The sequence below is a fragment of the Marmota flaviventris genome, chromosome 5, assembly GCF_047511675.1.
Source record: "Marmota flaviventris isolate mMarFla1 chromosome 5, mMarFla1.hap1, whole genome shotgun sequence".
NCBI lineage: Eukaryota > Metazoa > Chordata > Mammalia > Rodentia > Sciuridae > Marmota > Marmota flaviventris.
Genome location: NC_092502.1, coordinates 150,800,437 through 150,817,052, shown reverse-complemented (window position 1 = coordinate 150,817,052; position 16,616 = coordinate 150,800,437). Strand labels below are relative to the sequence as shown.

The 16,616-nt window shown below is 35.5% G+C and overlaps 1 protein-coding gene across 1 annotated transcript in view; it reads left to right on the top strand.

Annotated features, from left to right (window-relative positions):
* The window catches only part of Oxct1 (3-oxoacid CoA-transferase 1), a 134,150-nt gene that overhangs the window by 76,410 nt on the left and 41,124 nt on the right, over positions 1–16,616 (top strand). Inside the window, exons 12-13 of the mRNA XM_027936258.2 lie at positions 4,426–4,498; positions 5,114–5,189. Coding sequence (XP_027792059.2) covers positions 4,426–4,498; positions 5,114–5,189 — 149 coding nt within the window. The remainder of the gene's footprint in view (positions 1–4,425; positions 4,499–5,113; positions 5,190–16,616) is intronic.

Genomic DNA, 16,616 nt, shown 5'->3' with positions numbered 1-16,616 from the left:
GTTAATGTATATTTTGTATTCTCCATTTCTTCGTGTTGTTTTCTTATTTTGAGATACAAATAATGTTTTAAATAACCTATCTTTTGTTAAAATTGCTTTAAAAAGAACCACCATGCTGATATCATGGCGTGAACATAGCCCTGGCCCTGCTGTATACTTGCTGCAGTAGTGGTTTCAATGGATTTGGGGTGAGGGTGTGGTTTTGTCTCCCTTGGGACCTTTGGCAATGTCTGAAGACAGTGTTGACTGTCATGCTTGGGGGAAGGAATATAATCTAGTGGGTAGAGGCCGGAGATATTGCTAAACGTCCTACAATGACCAGAATAGCTCCCCACAAGTTATCAGCTCTTTGAGGATATATCACAAATTATCCAGCCCCAAAAGTCAATAGTGTACAAAAGGAGAAACTGTGTTAGAGGTATCTGGACCACATCTGAAGAATCACAGTCCTGCAGGCTGTAATACAAGTAGCACAGCAGCATTTCCTATCTCTCTAATGATTGCACCCAGCCTTTGCAGCCTTACCTTTCACCACACTCCACAGGGACATCTTTGTCTACTCACACTGGGTTGCTGGGGAGGTCCTGATCATGTCTCATAACTTTCTTTGTTGCATGCTGTGCTCTTACTGTGCCCTTTACTAGATAACTTTATTTTTCCCTCTTCTTTTTTCATCCCCATCTCTCTATTGGTAACTTGCTATCAAAATGCTTTACACCCATCCTTCAAATTCCAGCTCTTATTCCTTTTCTAATCCTTCTGTAGCTCAAAAATGTCCTTCCCCTGAGCCAGAGTCTACAACATATCTGTGTCTTTCTCATAAGCACACCACAGTTTTCCTTGTAATTATTTGTCTGTGTTTGTCTCTCTTGCTGGATAGTAGGCTCCTTTTGCTGAGGGCATTAGTTTTTCATGTCCCCAGACCCATGGCCTCAGCATCACCAGGGACTTTTTAGGAAGGGAATTCTCAGCTCCCACCCCATACCTACTGATTTAGACTCTGGTAGTTTGATACAACATCTGTCTGCATTTTTATAAGCCTTTTGTGTGACTCTGATGGTTTCTTAAGTTTGAGAATCAATAATTTGGGGTAGCTGAATTTTGTTTATACTATTATTTGAGGTGCATAGTAGATATTTATTCCCTGTTGAGTAAGTGATCTGTTAAATTATGGGCCAAAGGTAACTAGGAAATCAAATCACTCCATTGACCAAATATTATGAAAAGATTCAGATATAGTTATAGAAAAATTGGAGGAGTCAGAAATCAATCAGGAATAGACAAATAAGAAAGTCACCTTCATTTATGTTGATTATCTTATTGTTTATAGTTATATGTCTGTCTTTCCTTGACCAAATTTAGACATTTTATTAGAAAATCATGGATTTAACTTTAGAATATTTATTTTTATCTAAATATAGGATGTTTAAAAATGCTGACAATTCAAGAAACTAAAAATAGGACCAACACATGATCCAGCAGTCCCACTTGAGTGTGTGTGTGTGTGTGTGTGTATGTGTATGTATGTATGTATGGATATATATATATATATATCTCCAAAGGAAATGAAATCCAGTAAGTCAAAGACCTCTATCTGCATTCCCATGTTTGCTGCAACATTATTAACAATACACATAAAAATGGAAACGATCTAAGTATCCAGCAACTTACCAGTGGAAAAAGAAAATGTGGTATGCATATATAGTGAAATACTATTCCGCCCTGAATGGATGGAATTCTGTTGTTTGTGACAAGAGTGCAGTTAAAAATGGTTATGTTCAGTGAAATAAGCCAGGAACAGAACAGCAAGTACCATGTGTTCTGTCAGATGTGAAATACACAAAAGTTGATCTTATAGAAGTAGAGAGTAGAATAGTGGTTACCAGAGCTGGGGTTTGGGGGAATTGATCAATGGGTACGAAGTTAAAGTTAGGAGCAAGAAGTTCTGGTGTGCTACTATACTGTAGGGTAACTGTAGGCAACAGTAATTTACATTTCAAAAAGCCAGGAGGAAGGATTTTGAATATTTCTATCATAAAGAAAAAAAAAAAAAGAAGTGGTAAGGCTTAGAGGAGATAGACATGTTTACCTTTATCTGAACATTTCGCAATGTAGACATGCATTTAAACATCACATAAATATGTGCAGTTTTCATGTAGCAGTTAAAAATCAATTTTAAGTAGAAAATCCTAATGATTAACTTTACTTCAAAAGAATGAAATTTATGAGATGCTAGGATGTATTAGCATGGCCTGATAAGTGTTTTCCTTGAGAGTCATTTTCTGGATTCCTTAATTAAAAAAAAAAAAAAATTATGCTGCCTAAATCATACAGGCAGAACCAGAGTTCCCCTCCTGGACCTTGAAGTTTCCAAAGTGTGGCGAACACTACCTTCTATGTATTATCAGCCAGTGGAACTATTTGGAAGTCATTGCAATTTAATACCTAGAAAACAAACAGTTGGAGTTTTATGTTTTTCTCCTTTCTTGTTCTACAAATTCTTCCTCCTTGCCTCTCTACCTCACAGGATGGGTGAGAATCTGATTTTGTTGGACATAGAAGTTGTATTAGGATAAGGGCCAACATTGTATGCTGAGCTCCCATAACCCCACCGTTTAAGCCAGCTGCTGGGTCCTATGGGATTTCCCCCTAGAGGGAAGATGGCATTGTATTGTCTCTTCTATAAGTAGGTTTGGCGAAAGGAATAATAATAATGACAATAATACAGGCTGATGTTTTGGGAGCTTTTTGCCCATGCCAGACTCTAGAGAAAGTTCTTCACATGGGCTAGCTCACTTAATCCCCCTGGTCTAATGTGCCATCTAAAAGCCCTTTCTAATCATACCTGACAGTGTTTTCCAAAGCTTTTGTTTCATGGTACTTCGAAAAATGTGATACTTTTTTTTTTTATTGTTTAGAATCAAACTCCCTTGGGGGAATAAATATTTCAGCCTAATTTAGAGATTTACTCTTTGTCCATATTCATCTCAACTGGAGGAGGCTGTTGATACAAAAGTTGTCTTTCAGCAGGGTCAGAGGCTGGGCTGTAGCTGTGTCCCACCGCTGGGGATGACACACCACTTGTGGTCCTCATGCGTGCAGGAGCTTTTCTGTGTTCCAGTCTTGGAGTCACAGATTTTCTTCCCGTTCTTTTTGTCTGCCCTCTTGGCCCAGGGCCATGCATGGAGTGTTCTCAGAGAGTTGACTTACCTGTGGCCAAGTGGTATGTGAGCACTCTTCTGGTAAAGACCAGAAGCTGTTCCTGGTTACCTGAAGCTCCTGAGTAGACAGGAAATAGATCACTAGATGACAGCAGCGTGGGCAGGAGTCAGGTGTATTATTAGTTGTGTGATGACTAGATAAACTCAAAAGATTTTTTCCAGCTCTGAACTTTTATTTATTACATGATATAAATTTTAGAGGTGCTTTCAAAAGGGTCTCTTAGAAGTTAACATTACATTCATTGGCCAGTGTTACCATATTACCTGAGTACATAAAAGCCCAGTGGTTCTAGTAGTAGTTTATAGGAACAAGAGAGTAAAGATTGATCAGAGACAGATGAAAAGAAGAGGGTTTGGGTTTAATGATATAAAGGAATTAGGCAGGTTCTTTCTACTTTGTTCTTTGATGTTTTATTTATACATTTATTTCGCCCCAGCATTATTGAGGTGTAATTGACAAATAATAATTATATATATTCAGTGTATAACAGGTGATGATTTGATGTACATATACCTTGTGAAATGATTACTAAAATCAAGTTAATTAACATAACTGTCATTTTTCTTTGTGGTGGGAACATTTCCTCTCTAAGCAAGTTTCACTTATGTATGCAGTGTTATTAACTATAGCCACTGTGCTGTACGCCAGATCCTCAGGACTTATTCATCTTGAAACTAAAAGTTATTTGTTGATTAAAAAAAAAAAAGAAGGAAAAACTGAGAGACATCTCCTATTCCCTTCAAAATGACATTTCTTCTTCTATTCATATTTATTCCACCAGCTCTTTTCTCTGGTGACTTCTAGTAGCATTGAATTCTGACAGTGTCACCCCAGAATTCCCTCATTTCTACTAACATTTTGCAGTGACTTATGAAGGGAATGGGGTGGTGAGAAGCCCAATAGATATACACAATAGAGGGGTGCTTTGCCTATAGAGAATCCAAATAATAATACCACTAAAAGTTGGTTTACTTCTGGGACCACCTTGCAGGGGCAGTGCTGAACAATATTGGTGACAGAACACTCCTCTTCATAGGGTGGACAGTTCCTACGGTGTCCCTCCAACCCTATGCTACTGCACTGCATTTGGTAAAGGGAGCCTACGTTTCAGACCTTTCTGTTTAGAATGCTATTCTCAAAATCTAATACAGACTTTTTTTTCTTTCTTTCTTCTTTTTTTTTTCTCCTTTTGTGTGTGTTTAGGCAAGGAAACAGTTACTGTTCTTCCGGGAGCCTCTTTTTTCTCCAGCGATGAGTCATTCGCAATGATTAGAGGGTATGTAATAACGGAGCCCCTCATGTTTCGCACGGTGTGGAATGAACTGAGTCATCCCCTGAGCATGTGAGCAAGGCTCTGAGACAGCCCCACTTCTCAGCCAGAAAAACTACCAAGGCTTTCTTGGCTGCAAGAAGATATGAGATTATTCCCACTGAAGGCTGGGCATTGAAATATGCAGCCCACTGTTATGAAAAGAACCCCTAAAATGGAATATGTATCTTTGTGCCAATGAGATTGAAATAAACTTTTCTGAGGTTCTTTCTTAGGATCTCAACATTTTCTTCAAACTGTGTTTTTACTTTCTAGCTTCCATTTGCCTTCAAATTGAGTTACATTTTTCTTTCGCCAGAGGAAACAAATTCACTGTGCACACCTGTGTTTAGTTTGTTTTTGGAGACAATATAGGCTATAATTTTTTTTTCAAAGAACTCTTAATGGTTATTTCTCTGCATCAGCTTAGAGCTAATCTATTTAGAAATCAGTTTTGGAGAAAGAAAAGGCAAATGTATTTTGGGGGCGGGGGGATAGAGTTATTTTAATTGCTGGCAATTTCAAGCAAAGGAAATATAAAGCTGTGAAATTTGCTTTATATGTCCTCTTTTTCTTTCTCAGGGGACATGTGGATCTAACAATGTTAGGAGCAATGCAGGTTTCCAAATATGGTGACCTGGCTAACTGGATGATACCTGTAAGTAGACACTTTTCTTTTTTTTCCCTTTTGAATTATGCTTGGGTCAGAATAATTATTTTTCAAATATTGAGGGAAAGAAATCTCAAATTGCTACAAGAGTACAATATAATTGTTTTAAAAATGAATAAATATTTTATATATATTTCTTGTTGGAATCATACTTTTATTAAGCAGGCCCTGAGAAGTATTCCCGTGTCTCCAGTTTACTCTGTAGTTGAAACTAAAAATAGGCAAGGTCAGGGTCAAAGTAAATTTTTTTTCTTTTAGAGAAAACAGAGTTGGGAAAGATTAAAAAAATATCGGGTTAATTATATTCTGATGAGACTAAGAAATAATAAATATTATTATAACTAACATTTTATAGTAGAAAAAACAACTAATAAGTTCATTAATTTTATGTTGATTCTATTTTTTTATTCTTCACAATGATTAAAATCCTCTCTTGATTGGGCATGTGACCCCATAATAAATCAGTCACATTGTCTTCTATTATGGAACGCAAACTCTATGATGGTTAAACATACTTGTGAAATGTAGACAGTTTTTATTTAACATTAACCTAAATCAAAGAAGAAACCTCCTAAGAGTTAGTTTTGGAAATAGACTGCAATCAGTAACTTAATTCACAAGTGCTGTTCATTACATTCCAGGTTGTTGCTTTCAGATTACATGCATGGAGATGACAGTGGATGTGTGTCCATGATTATGAGCTCATTTTGGCTGGTAGCTTAGGTTTCTCTTTGTGTGTGTGTTTAAGGGTTTCTGTGGGTTTCTTAATAGCATCAGCTAAAAGGAATCTTGTTTTAAGTATCCAAGGCTGGCATTGTGTGATGTATCAGTTTTATTTTAAATCTCTGAGATTTTTTTTGTAGTAATTTTTTGAGGAAGGTAGATTAATATAGTTGATAACAATTTTAGTGATCATGGTAGTTTAGCTGTGTGGATCTAATAACCCCCAAAATATTATTGCAAAGTTTGAGTAATTACAAAATCCCTGATTCTCAAACTTGTTGCATATTGGAATCAATCACCTTGGAGATTTAAAAAATATTGAGGCCTGGATTCCAACCCCAGGCTTTCCAATTTAATTATTTGAGATGTATCCTGGGTACCAGGTGGTTTACGAAAACCTAGATAATACCAGTATGTGAAGAAGTCTGGAAGCAAGAACATTAGAGAATAATCACTATTCACTCATATTTAAAATAGAAGGGAAAAATACCAGGGACTCAACAGTCGTGAGAACTCTTAGGAAATCATGGATTATATTGCCATTTGAGTTATAAAAATATTGGTCCTAAAAATTGATCATTCTAATTAAGCTATGATTTTATAAGGGTTGGCAGCTTTGGGAGTATTCAAAAGAAATCAGGGAGGGACTCCTGAGCAAATTAGTGGGTCAGATCGACAGTTTCTGGGATTGCTTATTGGTTTAAGAAACTGTAATGTATTTCTGTTTTTCAAATTTTAGTAAAAGGCAGTATGGGCTTGTAAATGGAGTATAGAAGGCAAACCCTGGGTTTTTGCCCCCACTGTATCAGTAATCAAACTATGACCTTGAACGTATCAAGCTCTTTGAGTTAAAGCATCCTCATCTGTAAAATGAAGATCTGAGACTAGATGATTTTCTGGGTCACATCTGGCTCTTCTAACATAGTGGTTAAGAACAAGGGCCCTGTAGTGATATAAATCTGGGTTGAAATCCTATTTTTCCCACTTGCTACCAATGTAACTTGAGCCTCATCTGTAAAATAGGAATGATATAGTAGTTTCTACTTATAGGACTATATGAAAGAATAAATGGGGAAATGCATACAAAGTACATGTTGCAGAGCTCCACACGTATATATGGTAAATAAGTGGGATATTATTTTGATAAGAAGAGGTTTGGGATACCTGGCAGAGAAGGGAATAGCATTGATTACTGTAAGAGAAGCAATAGGATCTTTAATTTATGTTTCTCTGGACTAATGATTTTTTGAGTTGGTTTGCACAGTGGTCCTGGGCAGTGGAGCAGAAAATGTTGAGCAGGTTCCTTCTTTCAGGGAACTTGAGCATCTTTAAAAAGTTGGTCTATATATGATTTGTCTATATTGTGATTCAGCACTCCATGAGGATAGAAGCTGTTATAGTGAGAAGGCACTATGAGATTGTCTTTGTAAGAAAGATTTTCCTATGTGTATCATATTTTATATATCCTAAGATTCCTGTGGATGATTAAGATATTGTTACTTTATAATTTTTTAATACTATTTTAGAGCTCATGAGTTTCTGAAGGAACAGAACCAGTAGGGTGATGATGAGGAACTCTGGAGCATCCTAACGGAGCATCATGATAATCCAAGAGAAATGGAGATAAAAGTCTGGTTCTACTCTTCTGGGAAAGAGGCGGGGATGTCAGTTCTGAATGGCATTTCTTTTTTTCCTCTTAGTAACTGCTAATCACTTCCTGACTTCTTTGCATGTGATACACAGTTTATCTTTGTATTCTTTGAAACTAAGGATAGCTTCAGTGTCAAGACCATGAGGTTTAGTTTAGAAGAGATCTGGTTTGCATTTCAGCTCTACCCCTTACAAATTACGTGATCTGAAACATGTTTTTGTTAAGATTAAGGGAGAAAAGAATGAAAAGTGAAGCACTGCTGCACTCCATAAATATTACTTTCACCTTCTTTAGTGCTTTATTGTTTAACATTAAAGAAGGGAGTATCTCCCTAAAAATGCACCAGTGTAAGCAAGATGATTTTATAGGGGCCAGTTCAACCTGTTTATCCTGGGTTCCTATTGTAGAATCAAAAATTAAAAGAAAAAAAACAAAAATGATTTGAGAATACCTTTCTTGCTTTTGTTGGGCATAGATAAGATATATATCCTCTCCTCCTTAAAGAGCTTCAGCAGACGATCTATTTCTATTTGTTCTGAAGATTTATGATGATTTATAAAATTTAGATATATTTTTATTGCAAGGTCTGACAGTCAAGAAGCTAAAACGTTCAGCTTTATTGTATCATTTTTCATTTCCTTTTATCTTCTTACTGAGTTTAATAATTTTTCAATGGTTGTATAAGCCTTGAGTTCTCAGCATCCTGGCACCACCATCAGTCATTGCATTGTCATATTATAATACACATTAAACGTTTAAGACAAGCAAAGGTGTGGATGCTATTCGTCTTACTCTTCAATAACTTCTTAGTGTGCAGCATAGGTCCCACGTACACAGATTTTTAACAGTTTTTTTTCCCTGAGTATCTCAAAAGAGAAAAAAATGACAAAATAGTAGTTCATTCCTTCAAGTTCCCAGCTTAGCATGATGGTGATGATGGTAAAACCCCAGATGAGCTAAGAAAAGCTGGGAAGATGTACAGTCCCAAGAATCTACATTCAGATCTGCTCTGCTGCCTTCCTAGTTCCTATTTTTGGAGAACAGCTGGCATAGATTATTGACTGCTGAAGGGAAACAGACGCGAATGATTAGTAAGGGAGATGGTACTGAAAGTGTGAAACAACAGGCCACTGCACAGAGTAGCCGTACATGAGTGATATTAGACAAGGGCCCTCTCGTTACTTGTGGAAAGGATTGAAGTGAGGAATTCCTAAGGCGAAGGAGAACAGGGCGTTTTTTGTATTTGTTTTCCCCTCACTTTAAAAAAATTTTTTTTCTGTGCATTTGAAAAGGGTAAATACAAATTAAAGTTGTACAGATGTATGCTACATGTCTGAGTGCATAAGGGTTAGTGGGTTCTCTAGAGGGTCCTCTACACATCTGTTTAAAATAAGCAAAGTCTGTGGTCTTTCTTATTAAACCCCCTAAAAGTGTGTTCAAGAATTATTCTGGTGGATTAGTTTCATCAATTGTTTATTTCAGTATTAAATCCATAGATATGAAAATCCATAGATATCAATAGATTACCACTATTAAGATTGTAGATCTAGATATAGTTTTAACATATACAAACATATATCATGTTCATTTGGTCCTCAGGCTCAGGAAAGTACAAACCATGAGTAAGGAAAAGAGTAGGTAGAAATAAAGGGATAGTATGAAGCTTTTATAAGTATTCAGTCATGTTTTTGCTTTTTGTAGTACAATATAGTAGAAAGCATATATAGTGTGTCTAATTTTGGAATTAGACATATTTGTGCACACTATATGTGCACAGATTAGATACACTAATTTGTGCTTACATACTGGTTCTTTTGTTTATTGGTGATATGGCACATCCTTTTCTCTTACTCATTTGTCAAATGACAATAATATTTAACTTGTTGATTGTTCTGGGGACTAAATTAGTTCTCTGTTTTTCCATAAGTATTCATTACACGTATATTAAGGGACATGCACTTTTCTAAGTTTCTTTTTTTAATTCACTGGTTAACAAAACAGAAAATATCCTTGCATTTGTGGAGCTTATATTCTAGCAGGGGTTGTCAAACTATAACCCATCAATTGAATCTAGCCTACTGCCCCCCTTTTTTTAATAAATAAAGTTTTATTGGCATACACATATATCACTAACTTACATGTTGTTTATGGCAACTTTTGTGCTGCAACAACAGAGATGCATGGTTTGAATATGGCCTCCAAAGCTCATTCAGTGTAGACTTAATCCCCAAAGCAACAGTGTCAGGAGGTGGGATTTACTAAGAGGTGAGGAGATCATGAAGGCTCTATCCTCATGATAGATGTTGTTTGTGGGAATATGTTGTTTTGTGGGAATATGTTCCTTATCTAAAAATGAATTTGTCATAAACGTGTTTGGCCTCTTTCTTGCTCTCTTTTGGTTGAGCTCTCTTGCTCTTCGGCCTTCCACCATGGGATGATGCAATAAGAGCCCTCATCAGGGGAGGCCCTTTGTTTGTTGTTGGACTTCCCAACCTCCAGAATTGTAAGAAATACATATTTGTTCTTTATAAATGACCCAGTCTAAGGTATTCTGTTAATAGCAACACAAAACAGACTAAGACAAGGCTATATTGCTTGCAAAGCCTAAAACATTTACCATTTAGTCCTTTACTGAAAATGTTACCCAATTCTTGCCTTAGCAAGTAATTGCTGTATATTTCTAAGTACTATACCAGTGACATTCTGTGGTTTTTTTAAAAAATATGTTGTGTTTTCATTGTCTGCAAAATATTTTATCTTCCTTGTTATTTCTTCAATGACCCATTGTTTCCCCACTGCATAGTAGGAATGTGAGTTATTTCCAGACCTGGGTGAGTTCTGGGAATTTTGTGCCTAATGTAAACTTTAGAAAGAAATGATTACATGTTCTGTCTTCTGCAAACTATTTCCCTTAGGCTGTCATTCAAGTTCTAAGTCTCCACTGACTCATCACATATAATTTACCTAGTTTATCTATGATGTACTTTATCCATTTTATTTATTTATTTTCATTCTTTATATTCTACCAATAGAATTTTTTTGGAAAGGTTCAGACCCTCTACTAGGATTTTCCTAAAATCAGCTTTTAGCACTACTTAAATGGGAAACATTGAAGCATAATTGTAGAAATATGAGACAATTGCAAAAAAGGAATACTGTATTCAAGTTTTTAAAAAAGATTAGCTGAGAATAGAAAGAAACCAAAGCAAATTCATTAGCAGTCAGCTCTCCCAGCCTACGTGCCTATACATGCTAACATTTTAGGTAAGCAAAGGAACAGGAAAATGGGAAACAACCTTTTCTTTATCTCAGTTTTCAGTTGGTTGAAAGATTTTGCTTTTTGATTGCTGAGAGTCTGTTTTTGTTGTGGAAGAAAGAAAGAGTTTCGTGAACAACTAAGAACTTTGACTATTCACTGGGACTCAATGTATTCAATCTAGAGACTGAATGAATGATTCACTGGACATCTGATTGATTCCAAGCCATGGTGCTACACAGCCCCCAAGAATTTCTTGTAAGAATTTGATTAAAAATCTCCATCTCCTCTGGTGTCAGAAGGCAGACTTTTTTTTGCAGATAGTGGGAGTTTGTTAATTTTTGAATCAGTCAATCTTTCTCTCTCTCTCTTCTATCTCTTTATAAAACGACTGAACAATGAGTGCGTTTGATATTTGCAATAATATCCCTTTGGCTAATGATGTATTTGTATGACTGCGGCAGCCCCTTCTCATTAAACAGCCTACTTAAAAGGAGGAGAAGAAACATTAAAAATGATAAATGAGGCCTCCTAGAAACCCATTATTAAGTAATATGACAAATAATGGTGCTGCTGAGATGACTTAGCAGGGAATGAAACCAAAGGGCTGGTGACAACATGACCCTGCAGCTACAGGCTAATGACTCGGGAAGAGTAAGTTTTATTAAATCACTGAATTTGGCATTTCCAATTGGTTAAATCTTCATCTCTTTATTCTTTTGGTTTAGAGGCCATCTAGATCAACTGTTTTTTTTTTTTTTTTTTAAAAAAAAAACAGTTTTAAAAAATGTTAAATATATATAAAAATAGAATATTGGAAGAGTGGCACACTGGAAGTACATGTAAATAGTGGAACGCATCTATCCACTTAGTCAGCTGTCCACTCACAGCTAGTCTTATTTGTCTGTACTCTTATTCAATTCCCACCTCCCTGCCCCTGGACTATTTTGAAGCAAACTCTACACATCATATTGATCGATTCAGAAACATTTTTACATTGTCTCTGGAAGATTCCTTTCAGATTTCCCTAAAAAGGATTACCTTTTCTGTTATCCCATTGCAGGTGATTAATATTCAGCCATATAGTACTTGACCTCATTGATGGAAAACCTGAAAGCAGAGAAGTGAAGTGACTCAACCCATGTCCCCAAACCAGTTAGTAACTAAGCCAGTGCTGGAACTTATCTCCCGTCTCAGTGTTACGGGGTGCTCTTTCCACTGTATAAGGAAAAGTTTGCTTTTATTTATTTTATTGTTTTGTTACCAGGGATTGAACCAGGGACACTTAACCACTGAGCCACAACCCCAGCCCTTTTTATATTTTATTTTGAGACAGGGTCTTGCTAAGTTCCTAGGGCCTCACTAAGTTCCTGAGGCTGGCTTTTAATTTGTGATCCTCCTGTCTCAGCCTCCCAAGCCACTGGGATTACAGGTGTGCTGGCTAATTTTTGAGACAGAATATTACTACATTGTTGAGACTGGACCTGGACTTAGGATCCTCCTGGCTCAGCCTCCTGAATAGCTGAAACTCCAGGCATGTGCCACCAGATAGGCTCTTCTTTTTTGGCAACACTGTGGGACATCAGTCCTTGCTTCTAGTTGTTAAACTGATGGCAGTTGAATTTCATTAAGTGTATTTTATTCTATTGATCAAAAGTTCTTCACTTTCAATTTGTTAATGTCATTATTTAAACTGATAGATGTAAAATCATTGTTACTCTTTTTTAAAAAATATTTATTTTTTTAGTTTTAGGTGGACACAATATCTCTATTTTATTTTTATGTGGTGCTGAGGATCAAACCCAATGCCTTATGCATGATAGGCGAGCATTCTACCACTGAGCTACAACCCCCAGCCCATTGTTATTCTTTTAATAAATTCAGTTTTTAATCTGTAATGTATTTTTTTTGTTTATCGTGATCTTCTCACATTTTGTGACCTTTCCTGTGGTAATTTTGTTAATCTGCATTTTTCTAGAAAATGTTCATGTCTTTTGGACTTTTTAATTGACCAGTCTAAAACATCATATAATATTCTTATATAATTTCTTTAATTTTCTTGTAAACTTATTATAATGAAATTTTCATTCCTTATATTATAGATGCTCATTTTCTCTCTTAGGCTTTCAGAATTACTGTTTTTAAATTAATTATTACTTTAAGAAATATCTGATTTATTAATTTATTTTTTTATTAATTCTATCCTCTGGTTTATGTGATGCTAGTTCTAGACTCATAAACTGAATATTTGATTTATTTTTACAGTCTTGTAATTGTAATTTAGAAACATTTAAGGATCTCCATGTTTTCCTGAGTATAATTCTAATTGCTTTCCACAAACTTAGATATAAGATTCTTATTTTCTAGGTAATTCATCATTTCAGTTTTGATTTCTATTTTGATTCAAGAATTTTTTACAAGAGTTTCCTTGCACTGCTTTTTGGAATATATTTTTTCAGTGACCAAATACATGTTTGATTTTTTCTAAACTTCTTTTTTATATGAGTGTATGGCAATTTTGTATTAGATTGAGCTTAGCATTGAGTTTTGTTGTACCCAGATCCTTTACTTTATTAGTTATTAGAGGCTGTGGTTTCATAGAAAGCAAATAACAGTGGGAATTAAAAGACCTAAATTCTAGCTTTAGCTTTGTTACTAGTGAACTGTAATCTTATGCAAGCTATTTTCTCTCCTTTGGTCTAATATAGAACTGTCCAGAAAATTTTGTTGTGATAGTGAAAATACTCCAGAGGTGCTTTGTACGATATGGTAGCCACTAGCCATTGAGCCCTAAAAATATGGCTAGTGTGAGTGAAGAACTGAGTTTTTATTTTTCTTAATTCAGATTTATAACCACATATGACTAGACTACCTGATTGGATAGTTCAGATTTAATCTGTGAAATTAAAGTTGGACACCATAAATCCTAAGGGAACCCAATTCTAAAATCTTAACTTTCAAGCTGTGGTTTTATACCTTCATAAAATACTGTGACAAAATGGAAAATATGAATAGTTGGTAAAAGTCCAAAATTTTTGCACCTCTTTCAAGCTTGTACCATTTTTGAGACCTAGAAATCATCTATATTTCAGAATTGAGGCTATGATAATCTAAAAGCTTTGAAATGTGGAGTTATTTTAGTGAGGGTTAGCTCCTAAAAGTCAACCCTAAGGTAAAAATCACATTATGCTTATGAGTATGTTTTACTTCTTCATCAAATGTGGGTAAACCCATGAAATCTATCACATATTCTTTCCTCAGGGGGCTGTAGAACAAAAAAAGAAATCAAATCTGAAATTACAAATTACAAATTACTTAGAAATTAATGAAAATGAGAACTTTATATCAAAACTTGTGAATTATAACTAAAATTATTCTCTAAAAATGGAGAGTCTTAAATGATTTAATTATTTGCAGAAATAGTGCATTGTTGGTTTCTTGCTTGCTTGCATACCTTACCAGTGTGATGCCCATGGTAGACTGTAGGACGTCCAGTGTGGGGTCATGTTAGCACTTGATGTGTATCAGTAAGACCCTCAGGAACAATGCTGGATCAGATTGTGGTTATTGTTGTTAACGGTCAAGTAGAGCAGTTGACGTCCAATTCAGGACCATATGAAATGATGTTGAATATTTTTAAACCCTAGAGTTTTTCTAATAAGTTCTGTTTTAATCAGCTTTTTCATTGCTGTGTCCAAAAGACCTGACAAGAACAATTTTGAGGAGGAAAGATTTATTTGGGGGCTCACAGTTTCAGAGGTATCAGTCCATAGATAGCCGACTCCATTCCTCAGGGCCTGGGATGAGGCAGAACATCATGGAAGTGTATGGCAGAGGAAAGAAGCTGGGAACATGGTACTAGGAAGCAGAGAGAGACAGAGAGACTCCACTCACCAGATACAAAATATATACCCTAAAGGCACAGCCCCCCAATGCCCACCTCCTCCACCCATATCCTACATACCTTCAGTTACCACTCAGTTAATCCCTGTCCCGATTAATTCAATGACTGTGTTAAGGCTGCCACAACCCAATCATTTCACCTCTAACCCTTCTTTCATTGTCTCACACATGAACATTTGGAGGACACCTCACGTCCAACCCACAACAAGTTCACATTACATATGAAAGGATATGAGGTCAGGATTGAGTGAACATGGGTTTTCCACCTCCCATTTAGACCTTTACCATCCAAATACAATGCCAAGCAAAATCATTACCATTTTACATTTATCTTTCTCTCACCCTTCTTCTCCCTCAAATTTCCCTAAGTAAAATGCAGATAGTTTAACTTGGTTATATCCAGTCAACTCAGTGTTGTATTATTACTTGATAATTTCAGTAGGTCATTGGAGTATTTGTAGTAATAACTATATTTAAAGAGAATTAATAAAGAATAAGATCATTCGTATGTTTTTGGATTATCCAAATTTTCCTATGTAAGTACCAATTTCTAAATATAACTTTGGATGTAGTATCAGATTCCCAGTTTTGTTACAGTTGTGCATAGAAAGAGCAATTTTTTTTCCATGAAGCCTGACACAGACTCCTCATGTTTTAGCTACTCGTCTGTTTTGCCTATTCTGAGTTGTAGTTATAGCCTAAACATATCTAAGTAATCAGACTTGAAAACTTAATCCATAAGTAAAATAGAAGTAGCTCCTTTAGTGAAGGCAATATTTTTCTTTCTTTCTGTTTCTTTTCTTTTCTTTTTTTTTTTAATTGCCAGAACTTTATGCGAAATAGACATATTCTTCTGGCACTTAGGAGCTTTACCAGTTAACATATTTCCATCCAGGATGTAACTTTTGCTCATAACTATGCATATTTTAGGAAATTTAATTTTCTTAAATCAGGGCTTTCACGTTTGTGCAAGATGCATGGTTTGTTTATACGTACTTTGGGAAGTTTTGTAATTTTAATCCAGGAGAATCTAACTGTATTTTTAGAAATTGTCTAAACTGAAGCTACACAGGACATCTCTAGATTCTTTGTCTGCCTTTCAAGTAAATTAATTAACACCATCCAAGAGGTTAAGAACAATGAGAAAGAAAGATAGTGCCATCAGTCCAACATAATCAGTATTTTAAAAATAGGAAGCATCTTTTATGGGGATTCAATTATTTCTTTCCTGTAGCTGGAGAAGAAACTTCATTTTCTTTTTTTCCTGACTTGTTCTGTAACTTCAGGTTAATTCAGTTAACTTTTCTATTTTCTTTTTTGTTTATGGAAGTCTATTATACTTATTCTTTGCAATACTGTTTAGCTAATAAGTGTGGATAAAGTAAATCTTAACAGGAAAAATGAAATAAGAATAGTAAGAGAGAAATAACATTTTATTTGTCCTGTTTGCATTCTTAATTTTTGAAGCCAGTAATAATGTGGTTTATGTTAAAAGGTCCTTATTACCATATTTTTTTTTGTTTTTTAAATCTTTATCAAGCCATCCAAGATGTCTATCATCAGGATGGGCTAATCCAATCAATATTGATTTGTATGATAAAGTTTATTCATTGGGAAAAATAAAACAGAACCCAAAAAGTTCACACATGCAGTTCTCAGAGTTGTCTTTCTGCTTCTTTATTAAGCAACTACTTCATGCCTTTCTGTTATACACTCAGTATTGCTAAATGTTGGATTCTGCAACATAAAGTTTAGTTACTACCAGAAAATGGATCATGGTTCAATAGAGAGGACAAATATATCTAACTGTCATAAATTGACTTATTTTTCGAGTCAGATTTGCAAAGATGAAAGAGTCACTATGGGGAGAGACCCCTGCAGA